Here is a 17,901-nt window from a genome sequence, read left to right as displayed (position 1 = left end):
GCTTAAATCTAAGATCATGCCACTCGAGCCCTAGTGACAAGCATTAAACACAATAAGATTGCAGCAACAATAACTTCACAAACTTTATAGATAGACTAATCATAATGTATCATCCATCGGATCCCAACAAACACAACACCGATTACATCAGATGATTCTCAATCATGTAAGGCAGCTCATGAGATCATTGTATTGAAGTACATGGGATAGAGAGTACCAACTAGCTACTGCTAGAACCCGTACTCCATGGGGGAACTACTCACGGAGCATGATGGAGCCGGTGGCGTCGATGGAGTTGGCTTCCGGGGGCACTTCCCCGTCCCGGCAGGGTGCCGGAACAGAGACTTCTGTCCCCCGAATTGGAGTTTCACGATGGCGGCGGCGCCCCTGGAGTCTTTCTGGAGTTTCGTCAATTCGTATCGCGTTTTTAGGTCGAAAGGGCTTATATAGGCGAAGAGGCAGCGCAGGAGGGGCACCAGGGCGCCCTCCCCATAGGTCGGCGCGGCCAGGGGCCTGCCTGCGCGGCCCTATGGTGTGGGGGCCCCAGGCCTCCCCTCTGACTCCCCTTCGGTGTCCTGGTCCGTCTCGGTGAATTATGATGTTTGGTCTTCGTTTCGTCGAATTCCGAGAATATTGCCCGAACAGCCTTTCTGGAACCAAAAACAGCAGAAAACAGGAACTGGCACTTCGGTATCTTGTTAATAGATTAGTTCCGGAAAACGCATAAAAACATTATAAAGTGTGAGCAAAACATGTAGGTATTGTCATAAAACAAGCATGAAACATCAGAAATTATAGATACGTTGGAGACGTATCAGACGCTCACGCTACGACTGCGGGGGAGTGTCAGCCCGTTGGTTCCTACCTTCGGTTTCTCTCCAGTCTGACCGTCCGCGACGCTACTGTTGTTCACGTCACTACCGCTACGACTGCGGGGGAGTGTTAGAGATATATTTTGTATAGGTATATTAGGTAGTCTAGGATTTGTAATCTCTACCTATCATATCTCTAGGAAAGCTATCTTAGCCTTCAAGTCTTGTACCACTATATATACTCGCCCGAGAGGCTCAATACAACATCCATCATATTCCGCATATCTCTGTCCGTCTTAATCCTTCTACACCAGGAAACACACGCAGCACAACCACCTTTCGCCGTCCCAAGGCAGCGCCTCCAAGGAGAACACGACCGAGGAGGCAGTCAGCAGCACCGGCCAACGCCCCCCAAGCTGACACTTTCTCGATACCAGCTCCCTGTTGGCTGAGGGTGAAAATGTCTGGATGCATTGAGCAATTCTAGGATGAACATCATCCGGTTACGACAGTACTTGATTTCACATTATACACTATATAAAGTTCAATCAATTTACCACCTCTAGATTGATTTGGGAACTATTCATGAGCTAATTATCCATTCGTTTATCCAATGATTATATGACACGTTGTTATCTTTACTGACCAGTACATTGATGTACTCCATGGATTGGCTTTTTATTTCACCGGAAGGTTACCGGTTAGCATCACTGCTTTCATTTGTTTACACGATGCTGCCGGTTTCATCGTTGTCTCTCTGGCTGGCTCCTTTTTTTTTTTTTTTTCATATTTGCCGCAGTCAAAGCGGTAGTCAAAACGACGAGAATTGCGGAATAGTCTAGATGAATACGCGTCTCTCAAGTCCTCAACACGCTCTCTGGCCCTCTTCACCTCCATGACCATCGAACCCCTCCATGTCCCTAGTCGATCTCCACCTCATCGGCCTCCCTCTCGGAGCTCCTCCTGGCCGAGATACTGCACCCATGTTGCCGCCCTCAATCCCCACGCCTGGTCGGAGGTGGAGTCACCGGTGAGGAACTTTGGCCCGTGATTTGTTTTCTCTCCATCCAACAGCCCACCACCAGCACATCTCGCCGCGCCGCCTCGCCTAATTCCCACCCTTTTCTCCCTCCGCGTCTGCGACGAGGTAACATGGAGGAGAGCTTCAGGCGCACTCGCGAGGGGGACGACCTCGGGGAGGCACGCGACGAAGAACCCGACCCAGGAGGCGGCATCCAAGGAATGGCCTAGCGGGAAGGAGTGCGAGCGTGTCGGGTGCCGGACGAGGGCGCCGAGAATATGCTCACGGAGGACGCAGACGCCGCAGGCGAGCAGATCCTTCAGCGCGGCGACGCACTTGAGGGCCATGACGGCGTCGCCATGGCCGGAAGCTGCTGCGCGCAGGCGCCCCGTGAGCGCGGACGCGAGCGCCGAGGCGGAGTCCGTCAGCGCGGATGCGAGAGCTGAGGTGGAGAGGCGCGATTCCCCGTGGAAAGCGAGGAGCGCACCCATGGTGTGCACAAGCAGAACACAACCATGTGAGGATCCGCGGCAGGTCGACCTGCACGAAGGGACAGGCTCCCTCTCTTGGCCCTGGCTTCCGCGACCAATACCATCTACAGACTACAGTTAGGGATGGATCCGGCAAGGATTTTACAAAACTGGGCGTAGTCTGCAACTACTGAACTACATCAATCACCCTTCAATCCCAGTGGGTAGTGGCCAAGGTTTGTATTCTACCGTCTTAATCCAATCCATATATATTCCGATGATACTTGATGCTGCATGGATGGATGGAAGATGTTTCAAGTGGAAGTAGATGCCTGTGAATAGGTTGTCCAGGTAGACCTAAAATCAAACACATATAATATTTATTTTGGTTGGTGATATCAGGAACACATAGATCCTGAAACCAAATTGTTTGACTTATCCTGGCAGAGGAAGTATACATAACCGAGAAACTATAGCATGCCGTTTGTATCAGTTTGCAAACAAGTTTCCTCTTCTCAGAACTCCAGTGAATTGGATTCCTCTAAGCACATGTCCGTAGTCATTGACTCATTGGCAGAACTCTTATAGTATGTAGTTCTTCTGAGAATCTATAATTAACAATACTTTTTGTTTGTGAAGTTATAAATTTTAAAAGCAAGTTAATATTCAATATTTCCCTGAATTAGTTCATGTTTTACAACTTTGACATGTTTGAGACATTAATTAAGAAGTGCATGGCTATCGCTTCAAGGGCTGCATTACATTTTCTCACAACTAATAATTAACTATATTGCCTCTTCGATTCCTATCAAAGATTTCTATTAGAGTTTGAACGGTTGAAATCTTTAGAAAAAAAATCTACGGAAGTTGTTTGATTTGTTGGATTTTTTCCTATAGAAAATCAGCTAATTATTCTATTTCACTGAAAGAATCATTTGTTTCTCATTTGGTGAAAGCAAACAAACTTCAGTGAAATTATACCATGTATGGTCAGAGTGGGCATGGCACTGTAATCATAAATTTACCTATTCCATCGTTTTGGAATCTTGCAAATAAACGATATAATTGATAAGTTAACATATCGCCAAGACAATGATCTGTTCATTATGTGAATATCCAGCGTGTATGTTGAAAGCACTGTACACCTTCTGCCAAGAGTACTGTGCGTACTGCACATAGTAAACTATTTGTTTGTGATTAGTAGTCTTTACTCACACTGAAAACATAAGGATAGTCCTCCAGTTCTAAATTCATTCGCATTAAAACTATTACTTTGTATACCTTTACTTGAAAACCGGTAAATTAATACTGTTACAAGTTTCCACTGCATGGGCTACTGTAACTCCACTTTAGAAAGCGGTCATTAGAAGGATCAAAGTTGGCACAAATGTAATATTATGGCCACATAGTCTGTTGGGAGAGTGCCATGAACATGTGGGCACGTAATGATATCTTTGACGACCTTTCATGCTTAGTAAAGCCTGAAATAATGGTAATGGATGTATACAGATTGAGCACAAGTTTCATTTACGTCTTATCTTTTAGTTAATTCTCTACCTAAATGCTGCGATTTCTACAAAAAAAAATCCATTGCTAAAGTGTGACAAGCAAGAAAAAACAACCTGAGCCAAAAAAAAATTATCTACTTCATTCACCAAGAAATTTATTTATGCTTGGCAGGAACAAAAAAATGTCTTCCATTTTGTCCTTTCTTTTCCTTTGTACTTGTGGAATAAGTTATGGGCAGGGAAGAACACGAGGTGCACGGATTCATCCTCTCAGTCCGGCAAGGTTTGCTAATTTCTTTGGATCGTTTCTTCCACAATATGATTTGCTTGATCTTTCACTTACATGTGTTTCCTGTGTTCTTGATACCATGCCAAGAGTTAAAAATTATTTTTCGTTTATGGGTTGCAGATTTCAGTTTTCTGGTAAGCTTCCGCATAGGGTGGGGTGACAGAAAATCCATAGAAAATTGACCCTAATAAGGATGATATCGGTGGATATCAAAAGAAGTAAGTTCATATTCCACATCATTATGCCCCATTGTTCTCTATTTTGACCAAGAGTATATAGAATATACTTCTCCATCGACAATTTTAGAGGCTATCCAAAAAAAATGATCTATGTCTCATGTATGAGTGTATCACAGTTTGAATATTGATCTTTGCAATTGTAGGATTTGCGGATGTTCAATGTCTAATTTTTATTTATTTTTGTTCATCTCCTAACAGCCTTCGGGGATATTGTTGAGGAGGTTCAAAAAGGCAGAGTTAGGTGAGGTGACGCACAAGCAAAAGCATTTTTTTTTGCTTTTGAATTAAATTTGTCATACATGTCTTTGGTTACTGAGGCGAAATCTCTCAGCAGTTGTATGCTTATCTTCTCTTACTGGCCGAGTTTCATATGAGTATTATTAATCTGTTCTGTCCTTATTTATATTTTCTTTTTTAAAATCTCGCTGCTTCTTTCTATAAAGATGGAAGGATGCAGAATTATTTATTTGAAAATGATTACGAAGGAACAAATTCCTAAATGTTAGGTACTGTAATTTTGATTCTAAGAACTTATATATGACTCCAGCTCTCCTTAAATAAATTAACCCGATATTAATACCCAATTTTATTAAGTCAAATGTAATATTATACTATTATTTTTGTTGATTATACTCTGCGTCTGATCTTAGGAGTCCACATTTTTGTTACTTCACTCAGCTAGCAACTTTCTTCATTTCCTAATCTCTCTCAATGGTTATTGGTAAAATATAAGTCTTGAATATGAGCATTATTAAACTACTTGCTGGCGAAAGCGAGAATGTTCTTCTCTGCACATGAGAAACAACATAGACAATTCGCTTATCATTTCAATGTTTGGCTTTCATATGTCATCCAATTGAATGTGGTTCCATGGTTTTGCTTTGATCTCTATACTGTAAGCTTAACTTGGAATTTTTAGTGTAGAACCAATGGTCGTGGATACAAAAATATATCAATGCCTCAACACTTTCTGCCATGGACAATTTATTTGGTTCTCCGTACCATAAAACTAGCATCATTGTGGGCGTATCAGGCCAATGAAATCCAAGATGATGGAAGCAAAATGTATCAATGAGGAATGGAAAAACTGTTTGATATATATCCAGGTTTGGTTCCATGCTTTTATGTACTTTCTTGCTATTTCAGTGTCTTACATTAGCTTTGGCAAATCCAAATTTCATAGCATTGATAGCATCACATGTTTCAGTCAAGTAGACCAAATCCTCATAAATTTTTTCTTCTGAAAATCTAGCTTTTAGCGTGGAAAATTCAGTTTACATAGCATATATGGCATCACATGTTTCAGCGAAGACACAAAATTCTCATGCGGTTATTTTTCTGAAAATCTAGCTTTTAGCGGTTGTTCATGAGCTATCATTCTCTCTATCCATGGGAAAACTTTGCATCCTTCCAGCTCCTTATGCAACGTGTGGCCCCTCTTCCCTTGCAGATGTTAGTCTTCTGTCTATCTCTACTAGCAGCAGAGAAGATTTTGTGTGGAAAAAAGAGGAGTACGGGTTTACTATGAAGTTCCGCGCAGTAACCATCTATTTTATCAGCTGATGGTTTTAGCTGCTACATCAACTTCTAATGAGCACTTGAGTTCTGCTCCTTGAAAAGGTTCTAACCACATATCCAGAGTATGGACTATAACTCTTTGTAAGCGGCGTGCCATCATGTTGACGGAATCGTAAGTATAGTCCATGTGTATTGCATAAATATGTTTCATACTGTCTAAGAGTATAGGTTTTATGAACCTAAGTTTGTAAATTCTGAATGCCCACACTTCGCTATCTACCTATCTAGCTTACTTCCGGTTACTACAAAGGCTTACTTGATACTATGACGATCACTGGCAACGGAAGAATTTACATCATTTGTATGGTTTAAGTTACATGGGTGCCCCGTGTGCTCTCGAGTTGCATGTGTACAGTTGTGATAAATGTCACTCCATGTGAAAATTTGTCTATACTATCTGCAGTTGGATTTCCCAAATTGAAATGATTGCTCATTATTTATACACCTAACGATGCAGACCAATACCAGTTTCCTATTAAACTCAGTTCACAGATTGAACTTAAAGCACGAGGCCCGCTCCTCCCCAGCTCTCCTAACCCTAACCCCTCCTCCCACCCCCCTCGCCCCGCCGCCGCCGACGGTCGCCGCCGGGCCTAGCCCGTGTGGTTGACGGCGGCGGCGAGGCTCCCCTCCTCGTGGTCGGCTGGCGGAGGGCTCAGCGCCCCGCGCGCGCAGGCTCCCTCGCGAGCTTGGCGATGGCGCCGGCGGCTGGCCGCGGGCGGCGCGGGCGGCGCCGTCGGGCCGGCGGCGCGGGCGGAACACACGGCGGTGGGCGCTGCGGGCGGCGGCGCGTCGGCCTTCTGCGCGGCCTAAGCGCTCTCCGGGAGGGCGCAGGTCGCAGGACCTAGGGGGTTTCGGCCGGCCGGGCAGGGGCCCGGCCCCGTTTCGAGCCCCCTGCGTGTCCCCTTTGCCAGATCTTGCGATGCCGGCAGCCAGGGTGGTTGCTGGCCGCAGATCTCGCTGCTGCGGCTGTCCTTCCCCGCCATTCTTCAGATCTGGTGTCGGCACGAGTCGTGGTGGCTGTGGGCAGCCCAGATCTGTGGAGGTGCTCACTCACCTGGTGATCTGCGTGGGGCAGATGCCGGTGAGGTCGGTTGTCGTCTGCTCGGGAGCGGTTGTTCTGCGTAGGTGGTGGCTCTCGGTGCTCTGTTGCGGTCCGGCGGCGCGAGGAGTTTGGTCTCAAGGCGGCGGCCTTGGTCGGTGGGAACCTTGCTGGTTGTCGGGCGAGCCAGAGGTTCTGGTGCTGGTCGTTGGCCATGGTCGTGCGGGCGACGTGGTCGCGGCGAGCAGCTTGTTGTGGCGGCGGTTCGGTCGACTTTCGACGGCCTAACCCTGTGTAGAAGAAGGAGAGGCCATGCCGAGGGGAAACCCTTGCCCTTTTGGGCCATGATGGCGACGTCTGTGGACGCCGTCCCCTTCCTGAAGGCGTCATGGGGCTTCTCTCCGTCTTTCTACAGTCTCCGGGTGAAAACCCAAGATCCTCGGATCGGGCGGTGGCGGCACTCCGGTGTCGCGATCTTCTTGAAGACATCGTCTTGGAGTCCATAACAAGTTGCTCTCCGAAGGTTGTGTGGCGAAGGCGGCTTCGTTTGGCGATCTTCGGCAAGGCTTGCTCCGTCCCCCTTCCCTGGTCGAGCCTCCTTGGTGCTACTTCTCGGTCTGTGAGCAAAGCGGGTCGGTCCTCGGTGGTGGTCGGCCTCCGGTGGCGCTTCTGCGACGGAGGAGTGTTGTTGAGGCGCGCGTGAAAATGGCTCGCTCTCGGGTGAGCTCCGGCCCGACACTGTAGACTCCAGCTCTTCTTCGAGTCCTCGTAGGCGCTTTGGCTGAGCTTCTTGGTCGCGCTTCCGGCTGTAGCTTCTTCGGTAGTTCGTGTGGGTGTGTGGTGTCGGTCTGTAAGCTGGATTCAGCACTTTGTATCAATCTCGCCGTTGTTGGCTTTGTTAATTCAAAGTCGGGCACGTCCAGTGCCTTTCATCTAAAAAAAAACTTAAAGCACACAAATTCATACATGATGCCATCACACCCGCGCATATCTCATGTGCCTTGCAATCACGGGCGCGGCGGCGCCGCGCCATGGCTTCCTAGTTTCACATAAGTCACACGGTGCTATCTTTCTGTGCGCTCATTTCACGGTGCATATGCTGTATCCCCTTGGCATAGTCCCTGGTGGTGTCGAGGAAGTAGAGCAGCGCACATGAGAACGCTGCAGGCGAGCATGGGGATGGGCCCGAAGGTCCACATGAAGAGCGCGAGCGAGACGTAGAAGGCGCGGAGCCCCAGCGACCAGGCGTGGCTGCCGCGGTTCACCGTGCGCGCCACGTACGCCGCGAAATCCTCCGCCGCGCCTTCCTCCGGCGGCAGGCCCAGCAGGAAGCTGGCGTGCGCGTACAGCCGGATGGCCTGCACGTTGCAGACGAAGGCGAGCATGAAGCAGAGCGAGATGGCCAGGTACTTGACCGCGAACACCTGCCCCGTCTTGCTCCCGTACACCAGCATCGGCGACGATGAAGACGAGGAGGGCGACGTCGGGGAGCGGCCCGCCGTGGCGCCGATGAAGACGCTGATGACGGAGGCGAGCGTGATGGCCGTCGTGGCCAGCACCGTCGACGCCATGATGTTGTTCCGCAGCGTCTGCACCGCCAGCACCCCGTTCTTCTCCGTGTTCTGCTCCGTTCTCCGATCGAGTTAGAATTTACTTTGAGAGGTCAAGGAGAGAGGGACTACTTTTTGGGGCCGGGACGGTGGTACCGACGGCCATGATGACGGCGACCCAGCGCTTCCGGGCGAGGGCGTTGAGGCCGACGACGGTGCGGGTCGGGTGCCGCAGGATGGCGTAGAGGAGCCACAGGTGGTAGCCGGCCACCACCGCCAGTCCCAGGGGCACCAGCACCACATCAAGATCCTCCTCCCGAACCATGGCTCGATCACTCACCCGCGCGCTTCTCTCCGCACCTCTGCTGGAGTCAGAACACGATCGCTCTGTTTCTTCAGAGTTGGGATCAAACACAAACTTTTTGGACTGGGTAGCAAGCAAACTGCCACGAAGCAAGCAACCTCACCAGCGAGGGAACCGATTCCACGGCGATTGTTGCGGCGCACGCAGCCTGATTCCTGGATGGTTATGAGTAGTTTAGTTGCTCTTGACTTTGAACCTTGCCCAGGGTGCAAGTGCCGGATAGGTCCACGTACATCGCGTGGTAGAGCAGTGCTGGTTGAACTCGAACTCTTTGGCCACGCCAGCACCCACCAAGTAGACAAGTAATGGTGGTAACTTTAGAATAAATTCCACATGCAAGGTTCCCAGTTCGCAAGGCAAAGTTCAAAAAAATATTTGTCCCAAAATGCTTCACTTCCTAGGCATATTTGTATTTAATGTGGGAGTAAAACTGATTCATTATTGTGACTCCTCCTTTCGTATCCCACCGTGTAAAACTAGGCTCATTAGTACTTTGCATGCACCATGTGTGAATTAAAGGGTAAAAAATAAAGTTCTTTTTGATTTCCCAATTAATTGCACTGCCGATGTTAACGTTTTTAAATGGAAATTTAGAGTCAATGAGAATTCACCTTGGACCAAGATATTTGAAAACTTTGCCTTATGAACTGGGACGGAGGGAGTACTTTATTTACAACAACGATTGTCGTAGGTAGGCTCATGATCTATCATGTGATCTCAGAAATACTAGGCAGGACATGGCCCGCAGGTATGAAATGATGGATCACATGAAATTTGGAAAGCTTGAACATCTTTTACATGTTCACTCGAGACTCGAGAGTGGTGTTTGTTCCGTGCAAGAGAAGTACCGTGCACAAAATCCCCCGTTGCATGTCAATTTGTTTCCTGGCAAGTTTAAGGCTGGTCATAGTGGGTAGTATCATATAGTAGTATCATGCATATGATACTTTTGTATGATACTAGATCCATAATGCATAGTATCATAGACTAGCATCATAGTTTTGCTATATTAATTGATTTGTAGAATCCCAATACAAATTTGTGTATAAGATTTATTTGATACTAACTTTTCTCGTGATGTGCGCTATGATACAGTATCTACCTATGATACTCTAATCTTCTCTCTCATCCATAATTACCTGCCACATCAGCATTTTTGGTGGGACTAGGATGCATGATACTGCTATGGTACTAGCACTATGGCTAGCCTAAATGTTAGGTGGTATTTGGAATATTAGGGGGATAAGCAAAAAAAAAAATTGTGGTGGCTTATCTTACTCATACTATTAAAGAAAATAGGCTTAATTTTATTGGTCTACAGGAAGCTATGAAACAAGATTACTCTACTACTCTTTTCAGAACAATTGATCCTGCCAATGATTTCTTTGGAAGTGGGCTCTTTCTGTTAGTAAATTTGGAGGTATTCTGGTGGGTGTAAGTCAAGATTCGGTTGGAAGTTGCTTGTACAAAAGTTGGCAGACATATTGTTCAGTTTAACCAAAAAGGGAAATGTCAATGGGCTTTATTGGTGGTGTATGGGCCTGCTCATGAGGAACTAAAGGATGATTTCCTTGTTGGATTATCTGCTTGGTATAATGGTGTGAATATGCTTATATTGTTGGTGGTGATTTCAATATTATTAGGCATTGTGGTGAGAAAAATAAGTTCACTAGTTTACCTCGTTCCTCTGAACATTTTTAATTCTGTTATTCATACTTTAAGTCCAAGAAAGATTTATATGCCCGGTGGGATGTTCACCTGGACTAATAACCAGCAACCTCCTACGCGTACAGTTGGATAGAGTTTTAATGACTCCTTCATGGGAAGATATTTTCCCTATTGTTAGACAAATTGTGAGAGAGTTCTCCGATCACAATATGCTCCTGTTGGACACTAATTGTGGTTCTATGAGTAAAAAACTAAATACCTTTAGATTTGATGTTGGGTGTATACTGCTCCATTATTTAATATTAAGTTGAAAAGGTTTAAGAAACACTTCAAGGGATGGGGACCAAATATTTTGGGTCTCGGAAAGAAAATGAAAAATAGTTGCAGGATGAGTTGGTGGATTTGGGGGTGCTAGAGGAAAATACTAACTTATGTCCTAAGCAATTAAGAAGGGAGAGTGACATTCAGTTGATTTTGATGGAAATGCATGCTAGTGAAGAGTTGTATTGGCATCAGAGGTCCAATGAGAGATGGTTGTTGCAAGGTAATAACAATACCTATTTTTTCCCATAGAGTGGAGAACAGTAAAAGGAGGAGACATATACTATGCAATGTTTGAATAAAGAAGAGGTTGTCATCCAAGGGACAACAAATTTGATATCCCATGCAAGAGAGTAATACAAAGAGTTATTTGGTACGGCACATAGTAATCTCTTTAATATTTCGCCTGATCTTTGGGAAGACCATGAAAAGATGTCTATGGAAGATAATATGAATTTAATTAGACCGTTTACGGTAGAGGAAGTAAAAAATAATATTTACTATCTATGAAATTGAATAAGGCACCTGGTCCTATCCCTATTGAGTTTTTCTAACATTGTTGGGATATTGTGATGCTTGATGTGATGCATTTTCTGATAAATTTCATGGGGGGCATTTAGATGTGCAAAGGTTAAATTACGGTGTTATTACTTTGTTTCCTAAGATTAATGAGGCTAACAAAATACAACAATTTAGACCTATTTATTTACTTAGGTGCATTTACAAATTGATTACCAAAACTTTATATCTAAGACGGGACCCTTATGCTTCCAAACTTTTCAGTGTGAAGTAACAAGCTTCTATGAAAAAGGAAATATTGTTGAAGGTATTATGGCTTTACATGAACTAATTCATCATACCCATGTGAAAAGGAAAATTTGAGTGGCTTTCAAATTAGACTTCCAGATAGCCTACAACATCACAAAGTGAACAAAGTGAGACTTTTTAGTCCAATATCACAAAGTGAGAGTTTTTTTATCCTTGGTGTTTTTGGACACATGAGATTTTACATAATGGTACGGTGTCGGTTAAGATCAAGGATGGAATGGAGCCTTATTTTCAAAGTGTGAAAGGGGTTCGATAAGGAGTGCTTAACCAAAATGGTGTTGAGTGCTCAAAAAATGGTTTGTCTGTGTGGTTGGCTAGTGACCTTATTCCTAATGGTATTGCGATATTACAATACGGTGATGATACAGTACTGTGTATTGAGCATGACCTAGATGAAGCTATCAATTTGAAGTTGTTGCTTTATGTGCTTGAATTGATGTCGGGACTTAAGATAAATTATATGAAAAGTGAAGTATTTGTAGTGACTGGGGATAATTATATCTCTCTGATTTATGCAAATATGTTTAATTGGTCATCAAATATCTTGGGGCCTAGTGAATTTTTCTAATTTGAAAAATGTGGATTTGGATTTTGTAGAAGCTAAGCTGCTGAAAATATCGGCAGCATGGAGTTGTGGTAGTGCAACTTCAGGAGGGAGGTTGATATTATTACAATCTTGCTTGATTGGGATTCCTTTATAGGGATTCCTTTATACTATATATCTATGTTTCTTACAAATATAAACTTTGTGGAAAAGTTGGTAAACCACATGAGAAGATGCTTTTGGCAGAATAGGAGTAAAAAAGAAAAAAAAATGGTAAAACGGAGGAGAATTCGCTACCACTTTATGTTTTCTTAGCAAAAACCAACACTTCAGTGCAGGGTTTTTTTTTTTTTGCAATGTGCACTAAACTTAGATTTAACCCAAATTGGAAGACCAAGTGGGACCCACCTACATGAATGACGTGGCAAAATGTGAGCATTTTCCTTAAGTGGGGATATCTAAAGTAAATAAAAATTATTTAAAAAGAAAAATGGAAATTTTCCCAGCCCCGCTCTATGCGCCATGGCTTAGAGCCTGGCCTAGCCGGCTGCCCTCCTCCAAGCCCTAGTGGCGAGGATATGGATGTCAGCATGTTGCACTGCCTCTCCCTATCCTCACCCCTTCCGGCTCGGCATCTCTCTCTCTTTCCCTTAGAACCGCCCCAGACCGCCACCGGTGAGCTTCGTTTTTTCATCCATAGAGAAATTGAGTTGCGCAGAATCGAATAGAATGCTGGAAGAATTAAACAAGTAGAAGCAAATAGAGAGCTAGAAGATGCAGCGATCAGATGTGCAGAATCCTTTTTTGGGTCAGATTGGGGTCATTTTTGTTCCGACGAATGAAGTGTGTGTGTGTGTGTGGGGGGGGGGGGGGGGGGATGAGATCCTTTAATATAATAAAAAAACAATGACAGAAGGATAAAACAAGACATCAGAAAGACAAAACATAGCAGAACCCATTTCACGATGAAACACCCAAACAAGAGGATGCCATGTTCTGGTGCGGTCTATAAACACCTGACAATGAATTTGCTCTGGTCAAACAAGCACACCAGCAACATTGAAAATGTACTACAACTTCAGCGAACACATAAGAACTTCTACATGTATCTTTCACGGTCAAGTAGCTTCTGCAGTACAGCCTGAAAAGCAAAAGAAAATGTAGAAACACCATCATTCACAAACTATAACAACCATTAATCTCTTTATATTGAGAATAAAGGAATCTGGAAAGTGACTCACAGGGCATGTAGTGTTTAACTCGAGGGATTGTGCAAGTTCACGAGAAGATATCAGAAGTTTGACAGACCGATATTCAAGAGCCACATTTCTCCCTTTGGAGTCTGCAAAGGTAATCAACTCGCGGTCCAAGAGATGTTCAAAAGCCTGCAGCAAAAAAAAAAAAAACATGTGAATTTTTTGGACAATGAATACAGTTAAGTATGAATAATTCTTGATAATGCTCATACTTACCCTGAAGCAAACAGTGGTTGCATACTTATCAGAAGTTTTGTAGGCATCCTGTATAGATCTGTATTCTGACAGAAAACCAGTTCAACAACCATCAGTTTTTTTTTCTACGGCTGATTGTAAAGGGAGAAGAACAAATTATACCTTTCATTATAGAGTTGAAGTTGTACGAATTTTGCTCCTTATCTTCTAGTCTATTCATGCATACAAGTATGTACAGTTCCAAAATCGACAAATCTGCCATCAAAACGTAGTGGGGTGGACGTGATGCTATTGCAACATGATATACTGAATACAAAATGACAAAAAATGAGAGCGAGCTCAGAGCGTCAACATGTTTGTTGATATTTCTTTTGTTGGGTAGCAAGGGAAACATGGCTTCTTTGTTTATAGTTTGTTCTTAGCTTTCTAGCTGTTTGTTCTCTTTGGAGCTAGCTTCTTTCCTGCTCTGTTTTGTTGCCAGTTGGACTTCGCGTCATCTTGACGCTCTTCTTCTTAAATGACATGCATTTAGATGTGTGTTCGAGAAAAAGTGTGCTGCTTGAATGATACTTAGTAAAGAGCTGCCTTTGGAGTTGTATTTATATAATTTTCATCATTAGGACTAGTGCTGGTCTAACTACAGAAAGTTCAGGTTAGTAACAAATCAGACCTTGCAAACTGTCCAGCTTGGGTTGCCTCTGCATGCAGGAAAGAGCATGTGTAAAGCATTCCATTGACAGAAGTCCAGATTCCATGTCCATATATGACACCACTCTGAAACTGAACAATTTATCCACATTTAGCTAATAACAAAAATTTTGAAACTGGGAAGAGGAGAATGACCAAGGAAACTGCTGAAAGAACCTACAGAAATCTGAGGATGTTGCTGGTTGTTGCATCCGCATCAGTGAGAGAGCCAAGAATTCCTTTAAATTTCTTATTTCCGAAAATGCTCTATGGCATATAGGATAACAGAAGTTTAACATAATTTGTTTTGCCGCAAAGGAACAACAGAAATATGCCGTATGGCAACTTGGAATAATACCATTAGCATATAGAGTTCTGTTCAGTTTAAGTAACAACTCCACAGACCCTCATCGTGTCTTGTTTAGTTCTTTTAGCAAGGTCATATATCAAACATAGTTTTACTCTAAAGAGATCAGATTTTAATATTTAACATGATCATGTGCAGTTACTAGTTCAGTATTACCAAGCAAGACAAGAACAAACTTTAAAAAGGTGACCAATAGGTCTTGCAAGCATATATGGTGAAAGGTTACATTGATAGAAAGGATACAGTAAGCCTTGAATTGTACTCCGTAACATAGTTTTTTGGTAAGCTCGAGTCTTTGTCTAGCATTAGCAGATGTTCCATTAACCTGTAGTGATCCAACTATTAAGAAGTGGTTTCAAGAAGAGAACTAGATGAACAATTGATCTAATCGCTGGAAGAAGAGAAAAAGTGGGAAGGCACAAGACATACCTCTGTATACCATCCAATGAAGAAGGAACAAATAGAAGCTTCCTGTGAGAGAAGCGGGACCGAACTCTTTTTTCTAGCAGTTGATCCGCATCCTACAAAATAAAACGCAATTACAACGCATGCCTATTTCAATAACTACTCCGACTGAAAATTTTCCAATATGTTGCTGATCAAGAAAATTGGATGTTTCCTATGCAACTACAGAATTCCAACTCAAGTTATGAGCGACCTCAATCCATCTTCAATATATCAAGCACGTCCTTATTTGCTGACAGAAAAGTATGAGGCACCTCAATCCAACTAAAGTGCTAGTTTAAGATTGTCAAACTGCATGTGAAGCTGCTGCACTACTGCACAATGGCTATTACACTAATTCTTACAATGAAAGTAAGAATTCAACAGTAACATTCCCATCATCATGCATTCATACACATGACAAGAACTTAATTCGTTAGAAATATTTCACTAACTTGCTTGGTGAAAATGCAACTAAAGCATTAGAAAGGCTGGTCCATACCAGTCGGCAACTTATACCAATGACAACAGCTTGTGATGTAAGAGTCTGCATCGCATCAAGTAAGCTATAGAGTAACCGCTGCTTCCCCTGTAATAGAACATCATGAACATCAGCCACCCTCTCATGTAAAAGTGCCAGTAGCGGTACTAGAAAGAATGTTATGACTTTTCCTTTACAATTAGAAAACTCATGAGGAATATTTGTGTCAAAAAGTTATGCAACCGATATTCGGTTAAATGAGCAGGGTTAGGATGTGGTATAAGAACAGAAGGCATATATTCATTTCAACCTGGGCAAAGAGGTCAAACTCTTCCAGGACAAAAATTACTGTCTTGTGAGCTAGTCCACACTCCCTGCAGAAGAGAAAGATACAAGGGCAGGCATAAAATTACACACAAACTGAAGAACTATCACTTCATACTGAAAAGTATTCATCATTTTCATGCATTACTAACCGTAACATGTCAATCATGAAGTCAGTGTTGTCATCCGAAGAAGCCTAAATAAGAACACCAGTCTACTTTAGCCCATTTGGAATGGCAGAAGGAAAGAAATCACAAGTAAAGGAAAATGTAGAAGAGTTGTGCACCATTTTGGAAAATGACAATTGATGCTCCAGACAAAGCTGCCTTGCAATTTCCTTAAAAAACAAAATAGCAAAAATATTAGCATGGATCAGTAGGAGCGAAGAACGCGAAGTAACAAGTGCAGATCTGAGTACATCAGCAACTATCGCGAGTTGAGAAGGTGTCACAAAAAAATGGAAGAATGTCAGCAGAAGAGAAGAAACGAGCTTCTGCAGAGCGAAAGTGCTACCTTGGTAGCGCAGTTGTCATCACTATGCAACATCCCATTCAGCCTGATCTGAAAATAAGTCACATAATTATCAACCTCAAGCGCGACTTTAATCAAACTAAATAAAATAGGAAATTATTTCCCTCTTGGAGAATCTATGCTATCACTCTTGGTAAAAAAAAAAACTAGGGCAGTGGACTGGACAATATTTAACAGAAAAACTGAGCTGTGAGGGAATTCTGCATTTCTCTATCATTCCTTAAAGCTTCGTTAGACAAGCTTATATTTTTTCCCTGACTCTCTCAATGTTACACAAGCTTCACAAAAGCAGCTTCTCTTTTGTGAGATAGTACAACTCAAGCATCACTTGTGTTTCACATAATGAATAGTCAGGCACATTTCTAGCAACAGGTTGGAGAGCCATACCACGGATATCGCATCAGGATGCTCCTTCTTCAGGTCCTCTAGAACCATGTCGAGCACCTGTAAAGAAGTGAAACATGAGTTTCCCAGCTGAGAGAAAAAGATGGCACGCGGTGCCAACTGCGCGCATGGCATGCACATTTCATCAAACACCACATCTGCAGTTGGGCAAGTCACGGAATGGGGATAAAGAAAGGGAAACCTCACCGCGCCTTTTCCGCATCCGCGGGGTCCGAGGAGGAGCACGGAGTTGTTGCAGGCCTCGGAGACGGAGCTGTCGACGAGGTACTTGAGCTTACTGCGCAACACGATATCAAGAGAAGCAGTTACAGATGAGTTCGGTCTGTTTCCTGTTAGGCGCTGTGGGGCGGATCGAATCGGCTCACCTGTAGTTGGTGTCGGGCGAGGATCTGAGAGGGGAGTGGACGAAGGCCGGGTCGCAGAGACGGCCGCGGAGCACGGCCTGTGCTTGATTCGCCACGGGCGCCGCCGCCGCCGCCGCCATGGGAGTTGGAATGTTGGAGCCTTGGAGGAGAGAGTCGGCCGGCAGAGCGCGCGCAGGAAATTGACTTTGCGATTTCCTTTTGGCGCCGGTTCCGCTAAAAACAAATAAGGACGTGTTTGGATCGGAGAGTGTAAACGGGACCGTTAGAGCACCTCCACCGGCGCGCCCCCGGTAGCAATTTGGGGGCTGGGCGAAAATAGGCTCGCACCTGCGCGCCCTAAACGCACTGGTCAATTTTGGAGCCCAATAGAATCGCCGCAACCCCGTGCCGGCCCCTTCGCCAAGGGCGCGAATCGGGCGCCAGCGCCTCGCGAGGCTAAATTTTTTGGGCGTGGGAGCCGCCTGTCAGCCACACATCCCAGCAGCGATGCAGTTTCCGCAGAGGCGCAGCGAACCGTCCTGTGTCGCGCGTCTTGCTCTTCGTGCCGCCGTTAATGAGCGCCACCGCTCCCCCGCTCCCCCGCCTCCCTCCGGCCTATAAAAAGGGCCGCCT

General features: G+C 44.5%; 1 protein-coding gene, 1 long non-coding RNA gene and 1 other non-coding gene across 5 annotated transcripts; 1 reads left to right on the top strand and 2 right to left on the bottom strand.

The window, feature by feature from the left end:
* Nucleotides 1-1,650: 1,650 nt before the first annotated feature.
* LOC127343366 (uncharacterized) lies at nt 1,651-6,233 on the top strand. 2 transcript variants are annotated; one of them, XR_007877186.2, is made up of 6 exons: nt 1,651-2,539; nt 3,984-4,094; nt 4,221-4,318; nt 4,538-4,580; nt 5,259-5,445; nt 5,790-6,233. It is a non-coding gene; the product is annotated as an uncharacterized lncRNA (long non-coding RNA). The 2 variants fall into 2 exon arrangements; XR_007877185.2 differs by having other exon boundaries at nt 1,652-2,539; nt 5,264-5,445.
* A 794-nt stretch (nt 6,234-7,027) lies between these two features.
* Nucleotides 7,028-9,204, bottom strand: LOC127343364 (uncharacterized). The gene is made up of 2 exons (XR_011755725.1): nt 8,670-9,204; nt 7,028-8,581 (listed from the first exon to the last, which is right to left on the bottom strand). It is a non-coding gene; the product is annotated as an uncharacterized protein (transcript).
* Nucleotides 9,205-13,167: 3,963 nt separating this feature from the next.
* LOC127343363 (origin of replication complex subunit 4) lies at nt 13,168-17,513 on the bottom strand. Of its 2 annotated transcripts, XM_051369481.2 has the most exons (16): nt 17,290-17,510; nt 17,111-17,201; nt 16,907-16,963; nt 16,502-16,549; nt 16,275-16,325; nt 16,141-16,184; nt 15,975-16,038; nt 15,686-15,772; nt 15,169-15,260; nt 14,983-15,064; nt 14,554-14,639; nt 14,356-14,465; nt 13,848-13,940; nt 13,707-13,771; nt 13,476-13,619; nt 13,168-13,375 (listed from the first exon to the last, which is right to left on the bottom strand). In XM_051369481.2, the coding sequence occupies exons 1-16, from the start codon at nt 17,406-17,408 to the stop codon at nt 13,334-13,336; spliced, it is 1,275 nt and encodes a 424-aa protein (XP_051225441.1). In that variant the 5' UTR covers nt 17,409-17,510; the 3' UTR covers nt 13,168-13,333. The 2 variants fall into 2 exon arrangements, with proteins under 2 accessions (XP_051225441.1, XP_051225440.1); XM_051369480.2 differs by having other exon boundaries at nt 16,907-17,201; nt 17,290-17,513.
* Nucleotides 17,514-17,901: the final 388 nt, after the last annotated feature.

This window comes from Lolium perenne, chromosome 3 (assembly GCF_019359855.2).
Source record: "Lolium perenne isolate Kyuss_39 chromosome 3, Kyuss_2.0, whole genome shotgun sequence".
Taxonomy (NCBI): domain Eukaryota; kingdom Viridiplantae; phylum Streptophyta; class Magnoliopsida; order Poales; family Poaceae; genus Lolium; species Lolium perenne.
This window is presented reverse-complemented; position numbering and strand designations above follow the sequence as displayed.